Source organism: Caloenas nicobarica, chromosome 19 (genome assembly GCF_036013445.1).
Source record: "Caloenas nicobarica isolate bCalNic1 chromosome 19, bCalNic1.hap1, whole genome shotgun sequence".
In the NCBI taxonomy this organism is placed as follows: Eukaryota; Metazoa; Chordata; class Aves; order Columbiformes; family Columbidae; genus Caloenas; species Caloenas nicobarica.
The window spans coordinates 7325028-7344280 of NC_088263.1; the positions used below are offsets into that span (position 1 = coordinate 7325028).

At 47.5% G+C, this 19253-nt stretch overlaps 1 protein-coding gene across 9 annotated transcripts in view; it reads left to right on the plus strand.

Moving 5' to 3' along the window:
- The first annotated feature begins 2233 nt into the window (after positions 1 to 2233).
- Positions 2234 to 19253, plus strand: part of PRRC2B (proline rich coiled-coil 2B) — a 45525-nt gene continuing 28505 nt past the window's right edge. For 5 of the 9 annotated variants that reach the window (XM_065648873.1, XM_065648864.1, XM_065648871.1 and 2 more), the window contains exons 1-5: positions 2234 to 2424; positions 15830 to 15997; positions 16973 to 17150; positions 17359 to 17461; positions 18485 to 18557. In XM_065648873.1, coding sequence (XP_065504945.1) covers positions 15883 to 15997; positions 16973 to 17150; positions 17359 to 17461; positions 18485 to 18557 — 469 coding nt within the window. In that variant the 5' untranslated portion in view covers positions 2234 to 2424; positions 15830 to 15882. Of the gene's footprint in view, positions 2425 to 14161; positions 14182 to 15829; positions 15998 to 16972; positions 17151 to 17358; positions 17462 to 18484; positions 18558 to 19253 lie in introns of those variants that run through there. The other 4 variants (XM_065648866.1, XM_065648865.1, XM_065648869.1 and 1 more) reach the window with 4 other exon arrangements.

Sequence of the window (19253 nt, forward strand, 5' to 3'; positions counted from 1 at the left end):
TATACACCTGGTAATGAATGTAGAATCATCTTTTGTTTGCTTACTTTGGCCTTTTGATCTCTACAACAGGTTGCATCAGTTTGTTCTTTAATTGGCGCATCTATTCCCTTGGCCTTGGATTGTTGCCTCGGAGATGCAGAAGAGACCTTGGGAGAACTGCTTATGACAGCAGCATCTGTGCACAACGCTGACCTGGCCGAGCCCGCATGAGTCACCTGTGGATGGTTTGGATTGTTGGCGGCTGCATGAGTCAGTGGAAGCGAGGGGATCCCACGCCGCCCAGTCTCCTGAAGGGCAATATTAATGCCTTTGGGTGTCTGTTGTTATTGTGCATCAACAGCATAGAGTACAAGAAGGTTCACTCTCCTCTTCCTCCTCAGCTGACATGGGGTGTGAAACAGCGCGGTGTTGCAGAGTGAAATTGGCTAAATGTGAAAGGCAGCAGCCCAAATCTGACTGACCTGCAGTTTCTCTCATGGAGGACCGTGAGAGTGAGGTTTGTACAGGCAGGCAGCAAGTCAGAAGAGCTATTTGTATGTGTGAGCGTGTGTGTACTTGTCTGACCGATGGAGAAAGAAAAACTAAACACCCCAGATTGATGCCCCGGCTGCCCGGTGAGTCGGTGTGAGTGGGAGTTTGCTCATGTCAGGAAGGAGGGTGGGCATAAGGAAAAAAATGGACAGCATTGGCCTGATGTCTCTAGGCAGAAAAAACACTGCAGGAAGGAGGAGATGAGACACCAAAGGGGCAGGAGGAGAGTGTAACACTTTGATATCCAGAAAAGGAGGGGATCTGACAGCCAGGTCATGGTTGTCAGCAGTGCTGGTGTGTCTCTTGGTAGCTCAGTGCCTGGCAACTTAGACAGCAGCACAGATCAACTGTAGGAACATCACATATGGTCCAGAAAGCTGTTCACGCATTTCCTCCCTCTGCATTACTCCTGGTGACTGTTTGAGATCAAACACGTCTCTTGCACAGCGATCCAGGTCTGACACTGTTCCTGTAACCTGGGGAGAGGTGAGGACCGTTCCTCCTGAGGCATTGCCAGCACCAGGGAAATGTGCTGCAAAATCCCTCTAAAGCCGCCCTCCCTTCATGGGCAAGGACGAGCAGGGTGACAGCACATGGCTGGCCCAGGTGCTTGTGCTACAGATATATATTATGCCATTCTTGCAAACTGCTGGACAGTCCCTAAGAAATAATGCATAAATACCTGCAGTCTGGCATTCCATTGCAAAATATAAAACGTCACCACTAACAGGCACCCATGTGAGTTTGTTACAGGAAGGAGAATTAAAGGGAGACCGGTGTGCCCTTGTGTGCAAGGAGACCACATCTTCCAAGCTATGAAAAACCCCCTGGGCAGAGGAACTGCATTTTATAGCGACTTCTACAACCAGATCTTTAGTGCCAATTTCTGGCGGGGAACACCGCTTGCATCGTGCTGACCCGAAGCTCTTTTTGACCCAAGCAAGGACCGTGTTTGCCTCGTGAAGCTACTTGTATGTTACGACTTGGTGGAGTTTTTTTGGGACGGCCTTGCTCTACTGCATTCATCATCGTTAAGGAGAGAGCAAATTTAAAAGTATTAATATTTCTGAAATCCTACCAAGGGGCAATTCCTCTGGGTTGCCTTTGAACCTGCTGCCCATGAAACCAGTGAGAAGCTCCAGTCAGCCTTCACTGGTATTTATTTTTAAAATGTTCTTTAAGCTTCAATGATTGTTGGCTGCTACCCTTGTCTACAGTCATGCTGAATAAAGCTATAGCTAAATGGAAAGTTAAGTGGTGTCAGTGTCTACATTTTTTATTTGCAGTCTCTCAGAGAAAGCAAAAGTAACTACAAGTAGCGCAGTGCTAGGAACTGTTTTCTTGACCAACAACGGTGCTTCAGCACGCAATGAACTGGTTCACTGTAAACTGGTCACAGTTGTTGACAATAAGAGGCTTTGCATTTGTATACGGCACGTCTTTTGGGCGAAAACAGGTTTGAACGTTAAATATTTTCTGACACTTGGGAGCTCCTGTGGCCCAGAGGGCGCTGAGGCGCCAGGCCGCCGCCATGGCCGCCGCTCTGCGCCTGCGCCCGCCCCTCAGCCCCGCCCCTTCTCCCCCGCCATCTTGGGCCGCCCCTGCGGCGCCGGCGGAGCCCTGTAGGCGGCGCTGTGCGGAGGGTGGAGGCAGCGGCGGCGCGGCGCCCTCCCGCGCGGGATTGACAGGCCGGGCCGGGGGAGGAGGAGGGAGCGGCAGCCGGAGCTCGGATCGCCCCGCATCCCGCCGCCGCCGCGCAATCCGCCGCCATCCGCCGCGCCCCGAGCCCATCGCCCCTCCGCACCCGGCTCCCCAGGCAGTCCCGGCTCCCCGCCACCACCACAGGTGGGTATCGGGGGCCGGCGGCGGCGGCGGCCGCGGATATTTGGGGCGGTGAGTGGGGCCGGGGGGGAGGAGGAAGGGGAGGGAGAGGGAAGGTGGGACGAGGCAGCCCTAAAATGGAGCCGGAGCCAGCGGCTGCTTGCGGCTGCGGCACCCGCGGCCTCCCGGCTCGGCCCGGCGCGGGGGAGGAGGTGGCGCAGCCCCGGCGGGTCCCCTGGGCCGAGGCCCTGGCCGTGGGGGGCCGGGGCGGCTTTGGGGGCGACGCCGCCGTGTCGGGCTGTTGTAGCCGCCGGTGTTTATTGTGCGACCCCCCGCCGCGGGGATGGAGGCGCCAGGGGCGGCCGCGGGGCCTGGCCGGGCCGGCCCCATCCCCGCTGAGGGCCGCGGTGAGGCCCGGGGGGGCTGGCGGGGGCCGCCTGGCCTTGGGGCCCGTTGTCCGGGCTCCTGACCCCGGCCCGGGGCGGGGGTGGTTCTGCGGGGCGGGTGTCCGGAGCCCCCCCCGCCGCCCCGCTCCCCGACGGGGTGCAGCTGGGGAGAGGGAAAGTGGGGTGCGGGGGGCTCCCCGCCGCAAAGGCAGCTTGTTTTTCTTCGTCGTCTGGAGTGTGACACAAAGATATTTTTGTCGCGCCGTGTGTGTGTGTCTCAGCAAAACAAGGCGGGGGGTGGCATCCAGAAGGCTCGGTGGGTTTGTTATTGTGTGGAACCTGCAAAAGGGCTGCCGGGGCCGAAAGATGAAATGCGGGGGGCGGGGAACAAGGACGGAGTTTGTGCGCTTGGTGCTGGGCGAGCTTGTTAGGTAGGTCTGAAAATATTTTTTTTGTTTGTTTAGGATGGAGGTTTTCATGTCTGTGTGGGAGCAGATGTGCTGCAAGCAGGGGAAACCCTAATGCAGGTCCTAGGACGTACTGTGCATCTTCACCGGGGGTTGATTGGTTTGGTAGTGCTGGGTGCGAACTAGGAGGGTTTTTTTCATTAAGGTGGTTATGAAAACCCACTGATCCCCATAATTCAAAGCTGGCGAAAGGCGTTTGAATGAGCCGGGAGTTGTGGGTTTTGTTAGGAAAGTTGTTTTGTTCTGGTTTTGCCTTCTGAACATGCAAAGAGTGGGATACTCTTTAGAGTATCAACTCATCGAATATTTGTGTATTGATGTTGCTGATGTTTGGTGTTTATTTATATAAGAAATATAAATGTTTGGGAGTTTAGTAATTTTGTTTCATTCTAGGAACAGGTATTAAGTATAAGCACATTGCAGTGTCTACATCATCTGCTCACGAGAAAGGCTTCCTGCTCCTTCCAGGAATGAATCCAGGTTTATAGTGGAAGTTTTGCTTGTGTTAAGTCTTGTCTTGCAGATGCACATGGGGCGTCCACTGGAACGGACCCTTTCACGATGGATAGATAGCTGGTCCCTGCCTTGGAGAGCCCAGGTTTGGAGAATCGACTCCTGATAAGTAGATTTCTCAGATGTAAACTGGCAAGGATGTGACTTGTGGACCTGCCTTTTCCACACCCTTTGCACGTTCAGTTGGCTCTGGGGGAGTTAAACCCCAGTGTCCTGAAAGCTGCTGCTCTGGGCCAGGGGATGAAGTCAACTGGAAGGAGTGGGGAGGAGGGAGCTTGAGACTATATCGTGAAAGTGGAATTTAAAGACAGGATGGAAAGTGATGGTTTGGGGATGATTTCTGTCTGAAAAGTTGATATATCTACCTGCATCTTTCACTTCAAATGCAATATCGTAAATGGGCCTGGGTTTTATCAGCGCATCCGAGATCTTTGTGGGTTCATCGTGGGTGAAGCTCCTTCTTTCAGGACTGTGGCCTAAGAGGTTCCTCCTTGTTAGCAGGGTCTATTTTTGGGGTATGATAAACAAGACCTCTCCCATATGACCTTCTTGAAATGGTCTACTATTTTTCTTGTTACAGTTGAAAAGTTAAGATGAAAAATCGTACTTAGACAAGTCACAAATACTGTTTGAGATTGCTGGGGGTTTTTGTTTTTAAATTACGTTTTTCTTCAAGCTGGTACGAGTACATCTGTTGCTGTCTGCATTTTGATTTTATGTTTAATATGATATGTAAATTGGATATAAGTTTTTTGGGTTTTTTTAATTTTTTGTCTGGTCTGCTTCTCTGCACAGCTTGAGTAGACTAGATGTCTCACATTTTAGGATGCTTTCAGCAGTCTTCACTGATAAGAAAATATACGTCCAGGTGACTTGGGCAGATCCCTTTCCTTTTTTTAAAAAAGAAAAAAGTAGTAGTGAAACACGAGTTTGATACAGGTTTCCAAAGTCGTCATTATGTAGTGCCTTGGTGCATTGTTTTTTCTAAATTGGGAGCATTTTTGTATTTGGTCTTACACTGCATTTTTTGACAAACTGTGGGCTTTTTTTTGTTTTTGTCTGTGTGCATGAGAGCTTAAAAGTAAAACTCAGCCAGCTGGCAGAAGCTGTAAAAGTAAGTAAATAGTCCATACTGGAAAGGAGATGCAGGGTTTCAAAGTAAGTTAGCTTCAATAAATATGAGTAATGTTCATAAAGAATTTTTATTAAAATTATTTAACTTCATAGCAATATTTTAATAACGCCTTTTATTAAAACTTTGGTAAAACCTAACTTCAAAGGCTAATTTACTCGAACAGCCTCCTTCTAAAAGTAGGGGTGGCATTAGAGTCTGTATTTGTCCTACACCTGACGCAGCACGTTGTGGGATCTGAGTGATGGTGTGAAGACAAACAAGCCTCGGTTCTTGTGTGTGTGGCACTGATGCTTTTGCACGACACCCAATTCTCGTCCCGCATTCTTCTCGCCCTGCTGGGTACTGCATCTGGAGCGCCACTGGGAAAAATTAGGACCGTGGTTTTGGTGTGTCTGGTGGTTCCTCCTGCCTGAGCTGTACAGTACGTAGCCTGTTAGATTGTCCATTACAGAATTACCTGCCTGTTTCAGATTCAAAAGCCTTGGTCGCTCAAGGCCTTCGGTGTACTTACCTGAGTAATCAGAAGTGTTGAAGGGTGAGCCAGGTTAGCTCTAAGTGCTGCTGCATTGGAAATAATAGTAAGCCATTTTATTTTTTTTCTTTTATGATGATAGTCTGTACAAAGAGATTTTGCTATAGTGGCATTTCCACTTGTAATTTTGTATTTTCTTGTTGGAAGAATAGAAGCAATATGAACAGGATGCACTTACTGAATACAGGGTAATAACTTTAGGGGAGGGAGAGGGTTTATCCCAAGGGTCGGACCTCTCTGGTCATCCCTGCTCCTCTTTACTAGATTCCTCATTTATTCTGCAACTTGGCAGTGAGTGTGTTGTCTCAGTATCAGGCCTTGCTCTTCAGCTAATCGTACCTTGTAAGTGGGTTTTGTTTTTCATGTGGCACTGACTCATTCTCCTAATAGGTCGATAATTTCACAGCTCCTTATCACCAGTTTGTCATTTGCAACAGAAGAAATACAACTGTCAGGTACCAGACAATGGGGTGAAAGCACAGAGAGCAGGTGAAGGCTGGGGAGGTGCAGCTCTCTCCTTTGCAGAACATCTTTTTCTAATAGCTGAAATTAAGTGGCTTTGTTACCAAAGGCCATGACAGCTACTCCTGGAAAGCACCTTCTGGAGGGGGTTTTGCAGATAAACACAAAACTCTTTTGGTTTTGTTAGAGAGTCGTTCTTTCCCAGAAGAGATAAAAATGGGGCTAAAGCAGGAGATTGTATTAAATATTAAGCCTCACTGAAATGTAGCTTGGGCTCATTTTTAGTTAGTAGCTTGTATTCAGGATGTTCTGTGTGTGTGCATGTGCTTCCTGTGCAGAAGTAACTGAGAAGTTCGGGCTTCTGAGTCGTTTATTTCATAGGAAAGCTGTTTGGATGTGTATAGTTGTAAATCCTCATTTCTTCTTTTGGGGGAGTAGCATTTGGACCGTAGTTGAAATGGATTAGAAGCTGGTCTAGTAGCCCTGGATCGTTCCGTATTTACCTGTGGCATTGGTTGGTTATAAAGCTGCTTGACTTGCAGTGCTTTGGGATCTGTGAGGACAGAGAGCGGTTTGGAGGTGTTAAAAGGTGTATGGGCAGTTCTGCAGGGGGTCATTGTACTTACAGCCAAAATAAAGTGTCTTTATTTTGGTTCTGAACACTTAAATTATCAGAAAAGTGCTGGGAAACTGAAAGGGACTAGAGAACTCACCCTTACATCTTTAAGAGACTATGGGCAGTGATTTTTGGAGAACTAGTGAAAAAACAATTGGGCCTTGAGTGAAAAGGAAGAGGTAACGGCCAGATTTGAAACATGCAGAAGGGAAAGAGGAGGTGGAGGTGAGTCAGGCTGAAGTGCAAAGAAATACAGGAAAAACACAGGAAGAAAGTGAGGATGTGCTAACAGCACCCTAGGACCTGGCCAAGAGGACTATTCAATTGGACTGTAGTGCTTCAGATGTCCACAGGGCTTTGGTTAGCTGTTGGGAGCATCCTCAATGCTTGAATTTAAGGTGAGTAGCACTTAAGAGGGGTAAACTGTATTATTTGAAGAGTTATCACCCTGTTGGAAGAGCTTGGGTGGAGGAATCCTTCCTGGGTAGCCAGAGGCATTGACAGGAATTGTAGTGATGATGCTGCAAGGAGCGAATAGAGACAGGTTTGAAGAGCTTGCCACCCCCAGGCACTTCTTGTGTGGGAACACAGTGGGGTTTTTTTGGTGGTGGTTTTTTTGTGGTTTTTTTTTTTTTTTTTTTTTTTTTAAGAGTTCTGCTGTGGGGTAGGTTCTTCAGCTGTTTCTACCTGTATGTGGGCTGGGAGCCCGTACAAAAGCATCGAGTGCTCTTGTTCAGAGTTTGGAGTGGGCTGTGAAGCAGGCAGGGGAGCAGAGACATGTTCAAGAAATGCTTCTTCATGGCTGGAATAGTATATGATTTTATATATATATGTAATTTTAGTAACCAAAGAATCAAGCTTCCACCTAGCAATTGAAACTTCACGAACCATCTTTTTGGAGTGGATTGATGGATCTTATGTTATTATGGTGTTAGTGTTCTGCACCTGAGCAAAATGTTGCCTTTAGTGATGCCTGTGATCCTGTTGCGGTGAAAGCAGCGTATGGGGTGGTTCATTTTGGAAGCATTTGCAGCATTGCCCATCCTAGCACGCAGACCTGCTCCTCCAGAACTCCTTGGGAACAGGGCTTCATGCTGCTCCTGGCCCCACAGCATTAGCAAAACACCATGATCCAGAGGATGGCTTCCAGCTCCAGAAAGTGGGAGATGCAGGGGCTGTTTCCTGCTCTGCAGCTCAGCATAGCCACAGAGTTCTGCAGTGTCATTTTCCTATCTGGAAAATAGAAGTGATGGCGCTTATACACCTTGTCAGTTATGCTCTGCAAATATCTATGTAAATTAAAGCATCTGTGAAATGTTTTCAGTTCTGTCCCGCTTGGCATAGTCCAGATGTCTTGTGCATAGTCTGAGTTGCTTAGCTCTCCAGAAAAGCTAAAGCTACCAAAAGAAATCTGAAACTCCTTTCATCAGAGTGCTGAACCATGACACATGTAGTGTTGTGGTTTGTTACCACTTTGTACCTGTGTCCTTTTCTCGTCAGATTCCTGTTAGCATCCGTGACATTCATTTGCAGTGCAAATGGCTCCTGTGAATAGATTTTTCGCTAAGAAAGGTTGCTGTGAAATGTTGCAGTGCTTTAGTGTTGTTAAAATTGGGGAACCTGGAGGAATACTTCCTCGGAAGCTTCAGCATCTGCAGCATTTATGAACCGCAGGCTCATCTGAACTGCTTATAATCTTACTAATGGTTTGAATCGGCTGCATCGGTCTTTGGCTGTGGGGAAGCTGGAGAGATGTGATGGAGAAAGATCTCTTCAGCTCTTCCCAGGGCAGCGTTGTCCCCTGCAGTGCGTGTGGTGATGCTGGCCTGGCTGTGAAGGTGTCTGCATGAGGAGATCCTGCCGGCACCTTGGGGAGGAACAGGACCTGAGGGATCTGCTCCGCAGGGGATGCAGGAACCTCTCCCTTGCGTGTGCAGGCAGGGATCAGCATTTATGGCCTGCCGATTGATAGCATCGGGTTTTATCTGTAGTCTTTCTCTTCATAAAAATAACCTTATGTGTGTAACCTGAGTGGGAGCTGAGGCCCTGAAGTCAGCAGACAGCCTGAGAGTGTGGAGAGGTGTTACCAAAGCCCAGATCTGGTAGAGTGAGGCTCTTTGGCACAAGGTAAACACCCACCTCCCCATTCCAGTGTTATCCTTCCTGAGACTGCAGAGAAAACAGAGCTGCTTAGTCAACAGCTGATGGCATTTGCGTGGAAAGAGCTGTGTCTGTTCCCGAAAAAAGAACTGTTAACCCTAAATACTGCCAGCTTTGCTCTGGTTTCATCTCTTAGAGCTGTGACATCTCTGATTTCTTTTCTGCTTGTTTGCTATAAAACCTGCGTTCACTGCTGAGAGATGGAGTAAGTTGCTGAGCTTGGGACCAGATGAAGGATTTGTGAAATGTTTGACTTCATTGGAAGAATTTCTGTGGTCACTCCTCAAAACTCACCTGTTCTCTGACAGCAGTCGATCTCAGTCCTTCTGCAGGTCCTTGCCCTGGCTGTGTAGGGCTCTCCAAGGTGAGCTATCCCTAACGAATCGGAGGCTTACATCTGGGTTCTGGAGCTGGCAGCACAGGTGTTTCACCTCTGCCACTCTTGCTCTGTCTCACCTCAGTTATATGGATATCATCACTGCAATGTTTTTTTTGTGTACTGGTGGACAGACAGTCTCTTCTACTGGAAGAGGATGTTGCTCTAGGCCTGGCAGATGCTGCTGCAATGCATTCACTCCGTGTTTGACTCCTTTTTACAACTGTTTCACAATCAAGAGGTGCTTTTTCTTTGAGAGTCTTGGCAGTGCAGGTTTCCTTGGCTGGAGGCAGAAACCTGAGCTCTGGGACCTCTGTCGCTGTTACTTGAGCAAACTGTTTTCTCCGCATTGGTTACCCAGTCTGTAAAATAGAACTGATAGTACTGGCCCTGTTACCCACCAGGAGATCCCTACCAGCTATTTGCAGTCTGTTATTGTTGCTCAGATACCCGAGTGCTCAGTTTACCTTACCGTTCAGCTGTATGTTGCCAGGAGCTTTCTGAACAGGTTTTACCAACAGGGATTTCTTTTGTATTTGGATGTAAATTGCTTGCTCGTGATCAGCCTTCTTGCTTTCGTGTTGAGGGAACAGGATATATCCGTATATTCTCCCTGGACATTCAGATCTCGGAGGAACCTGAACAGGGCAAAATAGAAGGCAGGATCACTATGGAGGCTGTAGGTAGCATGTGTCAGCTCTGGGCCTTGGTTGTGGAGGAGCCAGAGCATAAGTACAGCTCTAAGGGTAAAGATTTGTATTTGAATGTGAGCCGTCCTTTGTGCGGGCAGCTCTTGGGCATAACAAGGTCACTTCCCTTTCCTCTTGTACTAGGGCGGTTGGGGTCTGGGTTTGTTGAAGCCACAGCTTGTTCTTGTTGAACTGAGCTGCTCTGTCCTCTGTGGGCTTTGCCTCTGAAATGTGAAACAGCAAAGAGATATGCTCCTTTATTTCTATCGTGTCTTGCTGCAGAAGTGCCTACAGGAGGTCATTGCTTCTGAGCCTGGCCAGGTTTATAGATGGGGCATCAGAGTCCATCGGTGCTGGGGCTTGTCTCATTTAACACCTTTATGGCCTGGATGAGAGGGCAAGGAGGGTTGGTAGTTAGTGCTTCATAGATACCTTGCTGCCTCCCTGCAGTAATCAATTCCTGATTCTGAGATTCTGAGAAGCCCTCCAGTGCTTCCTTTGGGTTAGAGATACAGTTATTCCTTCCTGACAAGCTGGGACCAGCAGGTCAGTTCCTTCTTTACGGCACAGTGGGGCAGATGGGCAGAAAACAGCATTTCTCTGGAGACCTGTTGTAGACAGACACTCCTTTCAAGAAAAGATTTTACTGCACACCTTGGGTTTGCTGCTGCTTGAAAAGGAGGGGGAGTTTCACGAGCACAGGATCTTGAAAGAACTTTCTGTGGGCTATGGACCAGTTTTCTGATTGGATTTTTCTTTTTTTTTCTTTGCTCCATGCCGTAGTCTTGCATCCTCAGGATGAAGTATTTCTTATCTTTGTCTGTGTCCTCAATTACTGGAGATCAGGGCTCCTTTTCAGGGTGTTGCATCATCTGTCCAGCCCTTACAGAATGGATCACAGAACTCATGAATGTTTTTGTGTAAATACAGTTGAGCTCTTCTCCAGAGTCCAGTCTGCTTTATCTGTTTTACAGTAAGTTAGAAATCCAGCCTGTCTGGCTGCCTTTCTCTGCTGCTTGCCTTCCCAGTGCTGGGAAAGTTGTTTAGCAGAGAGGTGAAGCTTCTGGATTTCACCTGCCAAACCTGAGATTATGGAGCTCTGTTTTCTCTAGAACTACACTCCAGTTCAGTAACAGTACTTTTAAATATACCAACAGGTTTGAAATCATGAGACAGGGCAGCAGGTGAGCTTGGTGAAGACAGAGCTGAGAAAATGAGAAATCAAGTCATCTTATAGGAGGTGCTCGTTTTGCTCCTCTCTCGTCCTGTTTTGTCTCTGCCTGTACAGCTCCATGCCACAGAGTTAGTGACAGATATGCTGCCCAGAAGACTCTGCCTCTCCTCTTCATGGTCCTGCTGCGTCTCAAATCCAGGGCGGCTTGGCTCGGCTCGGCCTGCCAATGGGGCTGGCCAGCGGGCAGGTCCTGGCAGCTGGCCTCCAGCAGCATTACTCAGCTAGCAGCGTCCCTCTGCAGTAAATCACAGGAGATGTGATCCTGATCTGCCATTCCCTGTTTTTACAAGGAGACAGGATTCATGGAAAATGCAGAGAGAAGCTGGGATTACGCAGAACCAAAAGTATTGATAGTGCCAAATATACCTGTTAGCTAAGCAAGGTGGGTCCCCCGTGTGAATCAAGAGCTGTCTCTGCTACGGGCTGCCTGCCTTTTTCTCTGCACTGCAGACTGCTGACTTGCTTCTCATCGTCTGGCAGGATTTGGTGCCACATTCAGGATCTTGGCAGTCCCTTTTTCAGCTGTACCAAGAAATCTTAGCAGCTCCCTCTGGAAACAATGCAACAGAACAACAGCAAGAGGCTTGGTGTGGCCTAGACTCTTGCTATGCACAGCTCTACCTTGATCCTCTTGACTCTTTAACTTGGATAGTGGTATTCTCCTGCTGCTCCCCTCCTTACTAAGCAGTCTCTCCTAGGATCTAAATGCTCATCTGGTCCCTTCCCAGCAAGGCTTCGACATGATATACGTTCATCTGACACCACATCTCAGGCACCTGGTCACGCTGTTTCACCAAAGCTATTCCAAGGGCAGCCTGTGGGGTCTTTCATCACGTTTCACAAATAGGTGATTTTTGGTGGGACATGTTCCATGTTATCTGTCTCTCTGTTGACAGATAAATGTGTAGCTATGAGAAGTAGCAGCAAAATTGACTGTGTGTATTTAAGGAAGAATGAACATGACTAATCTTGTGTAAAACTATACTATGTTTTTTTAAAGGTTTCACATTACCAGTAACATTAGAAACTATAATAGATTTCAGTTTAACATCAACTCCAAACACTTTTCTGAAAATACAGTTCAGCTTTCGCAGCCTGTGAGTTTCTGAACAATTTGTTTACAATTTCAGGTCAAAAATCTTCCTACCTCTGGAGAAAAGCCTTTTTACTGTTCATCTCCATCCTGATGCTTTGTTTTGTGCTTGTGATGCTGCTGTGACATGAGCAGGGAGTGCAGGTCTGCAGTGGTCTCGGGTCCTTTGCCCGAGTGATTGTACTCGGGGTGTGAGTAGCTGAAGTGATTCCTTCTAGTGTGTGTGTGTTACCTTTCATAAATCTGTTTGCCCTGCTCAGTTAAGGCTGGCTAACTTCCAGGTATTCAAGCTCCATTGAAGTCTTGTGAATAAAATACCAGCAGCCCAGCCTCCTTTGTACATAGATTTACAGAGGGCTTTGCAGACAATCCCGTTTGTCAGGAGTCTCTCCCTTTGGCTGTGTTTTGAGCTCGAGGGTTTCCAGTTGTTACCAATGCCAGTAACTCAAGGTTTTCACATAGCTCTCTTTGCCAGACAGGCTTCCTGTGCTTGGTAGATCCCTCCTGTATCTCCAAGACTTGCGTACTCTGGCATGAAGTGTCACTCTTGCTCTCTGGGTTGGAATGTGCCCCTCTAAAAAGCAGCTGGATGGGGTCAATACCCACGCGTGAAGTCCAGGGTGACACGGTGTGGACATGAAGACTCCAGAGTAGCAGAGCTCTGCCCAAGAACTAATTCTGGTGCAGCTCTTTTTACTCTGGGATCTCTAATGTAACTGGTCATACTGCAGTATTTTCTGATTACTGATATTTTTTGCTCTGGTGCTGACCCTGGATATTACAGGGGACCTTGCTGGTGCTGGGAATGGGAAGACCTAAGCTCCATGGTAAAATGGATAGTGAATCTTCACCCAAAGACCTTTATAAACCCTGAGAGAAACCTTGCAGAAATGCTGGTGATTGATGTTTTTCATTTCTCTGTAACACGGGATGATGCTTTCTTCAGGGTCAGCTGTCAGACACAGGGACCCTGGGCACAGGGCAGAGGCTTTGCCAAGGCTGTCGGTTTTCAGTTGTCAGCATCAGTATGTGCCTTCTGGTTCTAGCTCTCTTAATAATAAGCATGCAGGCTAGCAGGTCGGTTCTTTATGAACTTGATTTTTATCAGAAATGGCTTTGTTCTGCAAGATTGGAGGGCCTTGATGATCCCTGCCTGGATTCTTTGCTTGATGGTGCGATGGGAAATTAGTCCGATGGGGCTCAACACCTCTGCAGCCTCTGTGCACAGAGATCATGTGGAAGGCGCCTCACCTCTCTATGGGCTTGTTTTCCCCTTTGGAGCACACACATAACGCACAAACAAAGCTGTGTTTTACCTTTTCAGCTTCAAAGCGTCAAGGGAGTTCAAAGTAAATCTCACTTCTCCAAACAGTGGTTGTGGCTATCCCAGAAAGTTTGACAAGGGGCTTTATCCCAGTGTGTCCCCAGCTCCTCCTCTACTCTGAAGTGGTTGTTTATTCCTCCCGCATCCTTTTAATGATAGGAGATGTAATCAAGAGGCAGCTGAGACCCGGTTACATAACTGGTTGTCACGGTTTCTCTTTGGCAGCATCACCCTTCATGCTGTTTGCATGCCAGCTTTCAGGAACTTGGGATTTTCTATTAACCAGCTAACTCCTGAACCCCATGTGGTAGTTGTGGGGTTTTTTGTTTGTTTGTTTTTTTCCGTAATGCCTACTAATTTTGTCTTGAGATTTCTAAACATCAAAGTGGGTTTTATTGCTTGGGAGTGCATGAGGTAGGTACGGGATTGCCGTGGTCCGCCTCCGCGGGGCTCGATGTACCTGTAGGAGCAGGTGGCTGCACTCTTGCCAGCACAGCTGCAGGCTGGTGTGCAGCACCCTGGGCTGTTTGCTCTGGTCCAGGGCTCCCCGCAGCTCTGCCAGCTCAAATGAGTCGTTGTTCTCCATCCAGCTTCTACTTCTCTGCCAAGTCTGTGCTAATCAGTGGGGGTTTTTTTTCCCCTCTTTTAATGTCTGTCCTGCTAATAAAATACAGTGCAAATGGGCAAGTGAGGGAGGAGCTGTTGTTTTCTTTGGCGCACCGTGACCATCTGAGCAAAGATCTGTTTGCTGCTCTGCAGGAAAAGGTGCCTCAAGAATGCCGGCCTGCCCTGTTGCCTCCGCAACCTTCGTGCTGCAAACCCCGTGTCGTGGTCCTGCAAAGGTGGCTGCATGGGGCTTGTTGCGGGGCCTGGTGGTTTCCTGAGCATCCTGGGGATGCCTTTGCTGAGTGGCAGAAAATACTTTTCTTCCTCAGTCACCGATCTCGCTGCTTGCTGCCTGACACACCGCTGCTTGCTCCTGCCAGGCTCGATTTAAATTTTGCAATGCAAGAATGAGCACTGCATGGTGCCAGGTTTGTTGGGCAGAAACTTGCCCCCTGGCAGCGGCCTTTAGATGGGTTTAACTCAACTAGTTGCAGATCGCAGTACGTTCTCAAACTGGCTGCGTCCAACATGTTTGTGGTCTGTGCTTTATTTGGTACCTAATACGTGAAGGATTAACCCTCTTACCTAGACATCATGTTTGATAAGGCGCTGCTGGTGGAAGTTGTAGCCTCTGGTCAGATGCAGTTCTTTCAGAAAGAGGGATTTCTGACTGTTTGAAATGTGCTTTCAGCTGGATGAGTTTCAGAAAGGGTGAAGGGTGGGATGGTTTGAGATACATGGCCTTTTGTTACTCCAACAGAGTTAAAACCCTAAGATGCGACCTAGCAGATGGTGTAATAAAACTGCCAGCAGTTTTAGACTTGAAGACTTTACAACAAGACTTTACAACAAGAAATCTGGAAATTTAAATTACATGTGAAAAGGTTAGGTTAAGCTTCCAGATTTGAGAAAGTTTAGAACAGAGAATTATGCTTTAAAAAATGAAAGAAATGTCTATTGAAAGTAAGCAAAGTTTCTTTTCTGACAGAAAAGTTGACCTACAGTGTGTGCATTCCCCATATTTCAGCTCTATCATAGGCTCCAAGAGCCAAAAAGTAGAGACTGCCTGCATGGAGGGTGTTAATCACAGCATGTTGTGCCAGCAAAGATCAGAATGAAAAACGAACAAACCACATGCATTGTGAAAAGCATGTTTATAGCTAAAAATGGTGGTGAAGGTGCCAGCAACACAGAAATGTAATCTTTTTTTATAAAGCGTTTTCAGTATTCATAGCAGAACTGCTGAACCCACAGGCTTAAGACTCTGAACCTGTTTCATTTGAGCAGTTTTTTTGGACTCCTTCAGTCTCTCTCATGACCAGCAGATGGGAAAAGGGAATTTGAAGAAATAACTCTGCCTTCAGGTGATGCTTTCAAAGCATTAATTGCTGGTATGAGTCATTAACTGTGGCCAGTGTGGAACCACAATTCTAAACATTACAAGCCCAGGTACCAGTGCTTCAGTGGGAAAACCAATGATAAATTCCAGTGTGGCATAAGATACAGTGCTTTTCTGTCATTTGTGTTTAGGAAGTCTTGTGCATAGCTATTATTGTTAGACTTATTCTTTTAAAGCAAGGACTGTGGTGACCGCTCTCTCTTGTATTCTCATACTTCAGGAAACTCACCTCTTTCAGCACTGGAGTGGCAGAAAACAAATGCTGCTCTGAGAAGTGTGTTTCTGCCGTTCTTTTCATTCAGTTTATGAATCTTAAATCCCACAAGCATCTTGTGACTAAAGAGGAGGGAATTAAAACCTTGTAACTTCGTGTGTCTGCTCACTGAATATCTGCAGTTCTAGCAGTTGTGCATGTTTTACTTTTTACTTGTCTGTGGCTGAATAATCTGTTTGATGGCATTTCCCTGGTTCTCTTTCATTAAAAGGCAGATCGGGAGCGGCGCAGAGAAATTTCCTTACTAGATGACATTTCATCGCAATGTCCGATCGTTTGGGGCAAATAACCAAGGGAAAGGATGGGAAAAGCAAGTACTCGACTCTCAGCCTGTTTGATAAGTATAAAGGAAAGTCAATAGAAGCTATCAGAACTACAGGTAAGAAATGCCTTCAGAAAGCTCCTTTTGGGGTCTTCCATGAGCGTTGCAGAGCTAATTGAGGCCGTTGGCCCTGGTGTAGGCTGCCCAGTGGGAAGCAGCTGGGTTGCCGAGCTGTTTGTGCTGGTGTTTCATTAGGACTTCAAAGAAAATGTCTGCAGTTCTTTGTGCTGCTGTTATTGTAGAGACATGGAGGAATTATAGCAAAACAGCTGGGCCCTTGTGTTCAGCCTGTGTCCTTGCTGCAAAGTGGTCAGGTTGCAAACTTGAGTGAAAGCCTAACCAGGGCCTTAGCCTATACCTATATGGGGCCATTAATCTGAAGTGCTTTAAGCTGGTCAGACCTTGTGTGAGGTGAGAGTCAAGGACTTGAAGGCTTCTGGGGAAGAACCTGAATTGGTTTTGCAGGAGAGATGTGGTCAAAAGTAGATGGTGGGTCAAAAAAAAAAAAACAAACCCCAAAAAACCAACCAAACCAAAACATTGCCTGGACTGGCTCTGGATTTGATGTGGGAGTAGAAAACCAAAGAAACTAAAATACCTTCTTAATAACTGTGAGCTGGTGGGTAGACTTGGAAAATCTAGACCTTGGGACTCCTGGGTTAGGTTACCAGTCTGTCTGCCAAGAGCTGGACTTGGATGGCCATTTCCCCAAGCTGTGAAAGGGCTATTAGTGCTGGCTCTCCTTGGTGAAATGAAAGAGTATCTGCACAGGTAGCTAGAAGACTCTGTGGGCATTTTCTGTTCAGGAGAATATTTTCTCTCTCTCGGCTGTTGTAGGAGGCAGCCAGCTACTAGAACAGACGGCTGTTTCGCCATGGTCCCCTGGGAAATGACCTGTATGTTGGCATAGCCGTAGTGGTGCTGCTTGTGTACAGTTGGGTTGGAACTCCATCCAGCCCCAGGATGCTAATTCAGGTTACTTATCCAGCAGATACAGCCCTCTGTGACCTGCCCTTGTTCCTTTCTCACTAGTTATTCCTAGACATGGCTTACAGAGTCTCGGGAAAGTTGCTGCTGCCCGGCGCATGCCACCTCCTGCAAACTTGCCTAGCCTGAAATCTGAGAACAAAGGAAACGACCCCAACATCATTATAGTACCCAAGGACGGTACAGGATGGGCAAACAAGCAGGATCAGCCCGACCAAAAGAGGTAGGCAGAACTCCTTTTTGCTAAGTTTTGTTGGGCAAGCAGCAGCATTTGTACTCTGCTCTGTGTGTTGGATCTTATAATGATCTCTGCCTGTGCCAGTGTAAAGCCAATGTTAGCCTGATCCTTTAGCAACTGCTGTATTGCCAGAGTTATTTGTCTTGTCTTGCCTGCCTTCCCCTTTGATCTCACCCCTGCTGTCTCTTTTCAGTTCCAGTGTGACGGCTGCACAGCTGCAGGAGTCGCTGCCGCAGCAGGGTTTGCAGAAATCTGTCTCCAATTTACAGAAGCCGACACAGTCAATCAGTCAGGAGGTAGGCACAAGCAGTCTCTGTGATTGCCACCCTCCTTCCCCTGTCCTCAGACAGCTCGAGGGTTTTCTTTAATTGTCTGTGTTGCCTTGCACAAGTAGCAGCAGACTGCAATTTACAGAACAGCTCCTGTATAATCAATTCTTGCAGAATTGACTGTCTTGACCTCAAGTTACTGTGCCCCAGTAACTGTGACTCCAAGTTACTGTGTCCCAGGAATCTTGTGCTGCCATTAGAGTATAATTCTGTGTGTGTTACCTCTGTACTTTTCAAGTGTGTGCAGAAAGTGTAGCTTCAATCCAGAAAGAATGACTGGAATGTGGGATGGCTGGTTACCACTTGTAAACTATTCAAGTGTCGCTTAGTGACAACAGATCCAGCTCTTGCTTCCAGCCTGATGAGACTTGATAACAAGAGATCTGCTCGTGTGGGAGAAGTAGCCAGTGTCAGGACCTGAAAAAGCTACCAGCGAGTAGGAAAGCTTCCCCAGACAGTGCAGGGACCTGACCCCTCTCTGCTGCAGGTTTCATACTTTTAGTTTAAAAAAAAGTCCCAGCCTTTGAGGTTCATGGAAGCCAGGACAGGAGATGTTTTGAAAAGGAGAAGAGTGGTTAATGCATGAGAAAGCAGAGTGGCCTTCAAGCTGAGGTGTAGCATGGAACAAATCTAGAAGATTAAGAGGGACCATTTGGGAAAACGCAACAGAAGGACGGGAAAGCTTGATTAGAAAGAGGAAAGCAAGAAATTTGAGGAAATAGTTGAGGAAATAGCTGAAGATGGGCAAAAGAGAGATGAGAGGCATGGCAGAGAGGAGGATTTTTGCTGTAGCGTCATTGTTCACAGGAGTAGTGAGCAGCTGACTTGAGCCCCAAGAAGAATCTGGGGAGACCTGTGGTATCCAGTGACATCTGGGTGATCTAGAGGTCTGAACCGTAGCAGGTGCCAGCCAGGAAATCAGAAGTAGTCATGAGACCTCACTGATCTGTGGGCATTTCGGTGGGGGGTGTGTTTTTGTTTGTTTTTCAGAGTACAAATTCAGTGCCAGGTGGACCAAAGTCATGGGCACAGCTGAATGGAAAGCCAGCAGGACAAGAAGGTGGTGAGTATGATGAACAGAAATGGAGCTGGATATGTGCCTGGTTCTCCCAGACAGGCATGAGATGGGGTGGGTTCTATTTCTTCCTGCCCTCCCTGTCTAGACTGGTGCGGAATGGGACACATCTGTCTTGGTTACAGTGTACTGAGGCCATATGAGTCTTTTTTTCAATCCGTGTAGTGTTTTGTCTGGAATGATGCAACTGCATCTATTCTGATCTGCCAGTGCAAGACACAGCTTGAACAGAATGTGTCCCATCACCATCTGAAACCAGAATGGTTCATACACTTGGGAGTTCTGGGAAGTGAACGTTTTGAAGGAGAAGGGAAACTTTTGCCCCTTCATGAGCATCTTCCATCAGCCCGGAGCAGAGCAGCGTGCAGTAAAGGTGCAGAAAACAGGATGGAAGAGGGGGCAGGGATTGGGAGAAGAGGGCACATCGGAGACTGGAAACATAGGCATCTCCATGGCTGGTAGCATGGAGAGCTTCACCGAATTAGGTGGTCAAAAGTGAGGCTGTGGGTGGAAATGGCATTGGAGCTGTTGCAGGATGCACTTGCTTACACCTTGGCTGAGGCCTTTCTATTAAGTCTCCCTGAGTAACTGTGCCACTAATGACTTCTGCTTGACTGAGGATCCTGGAGCAGTGTTAACATAAATTGGGAGTTTAGTTGTCTTCAGATGCATCCATTTCCACAC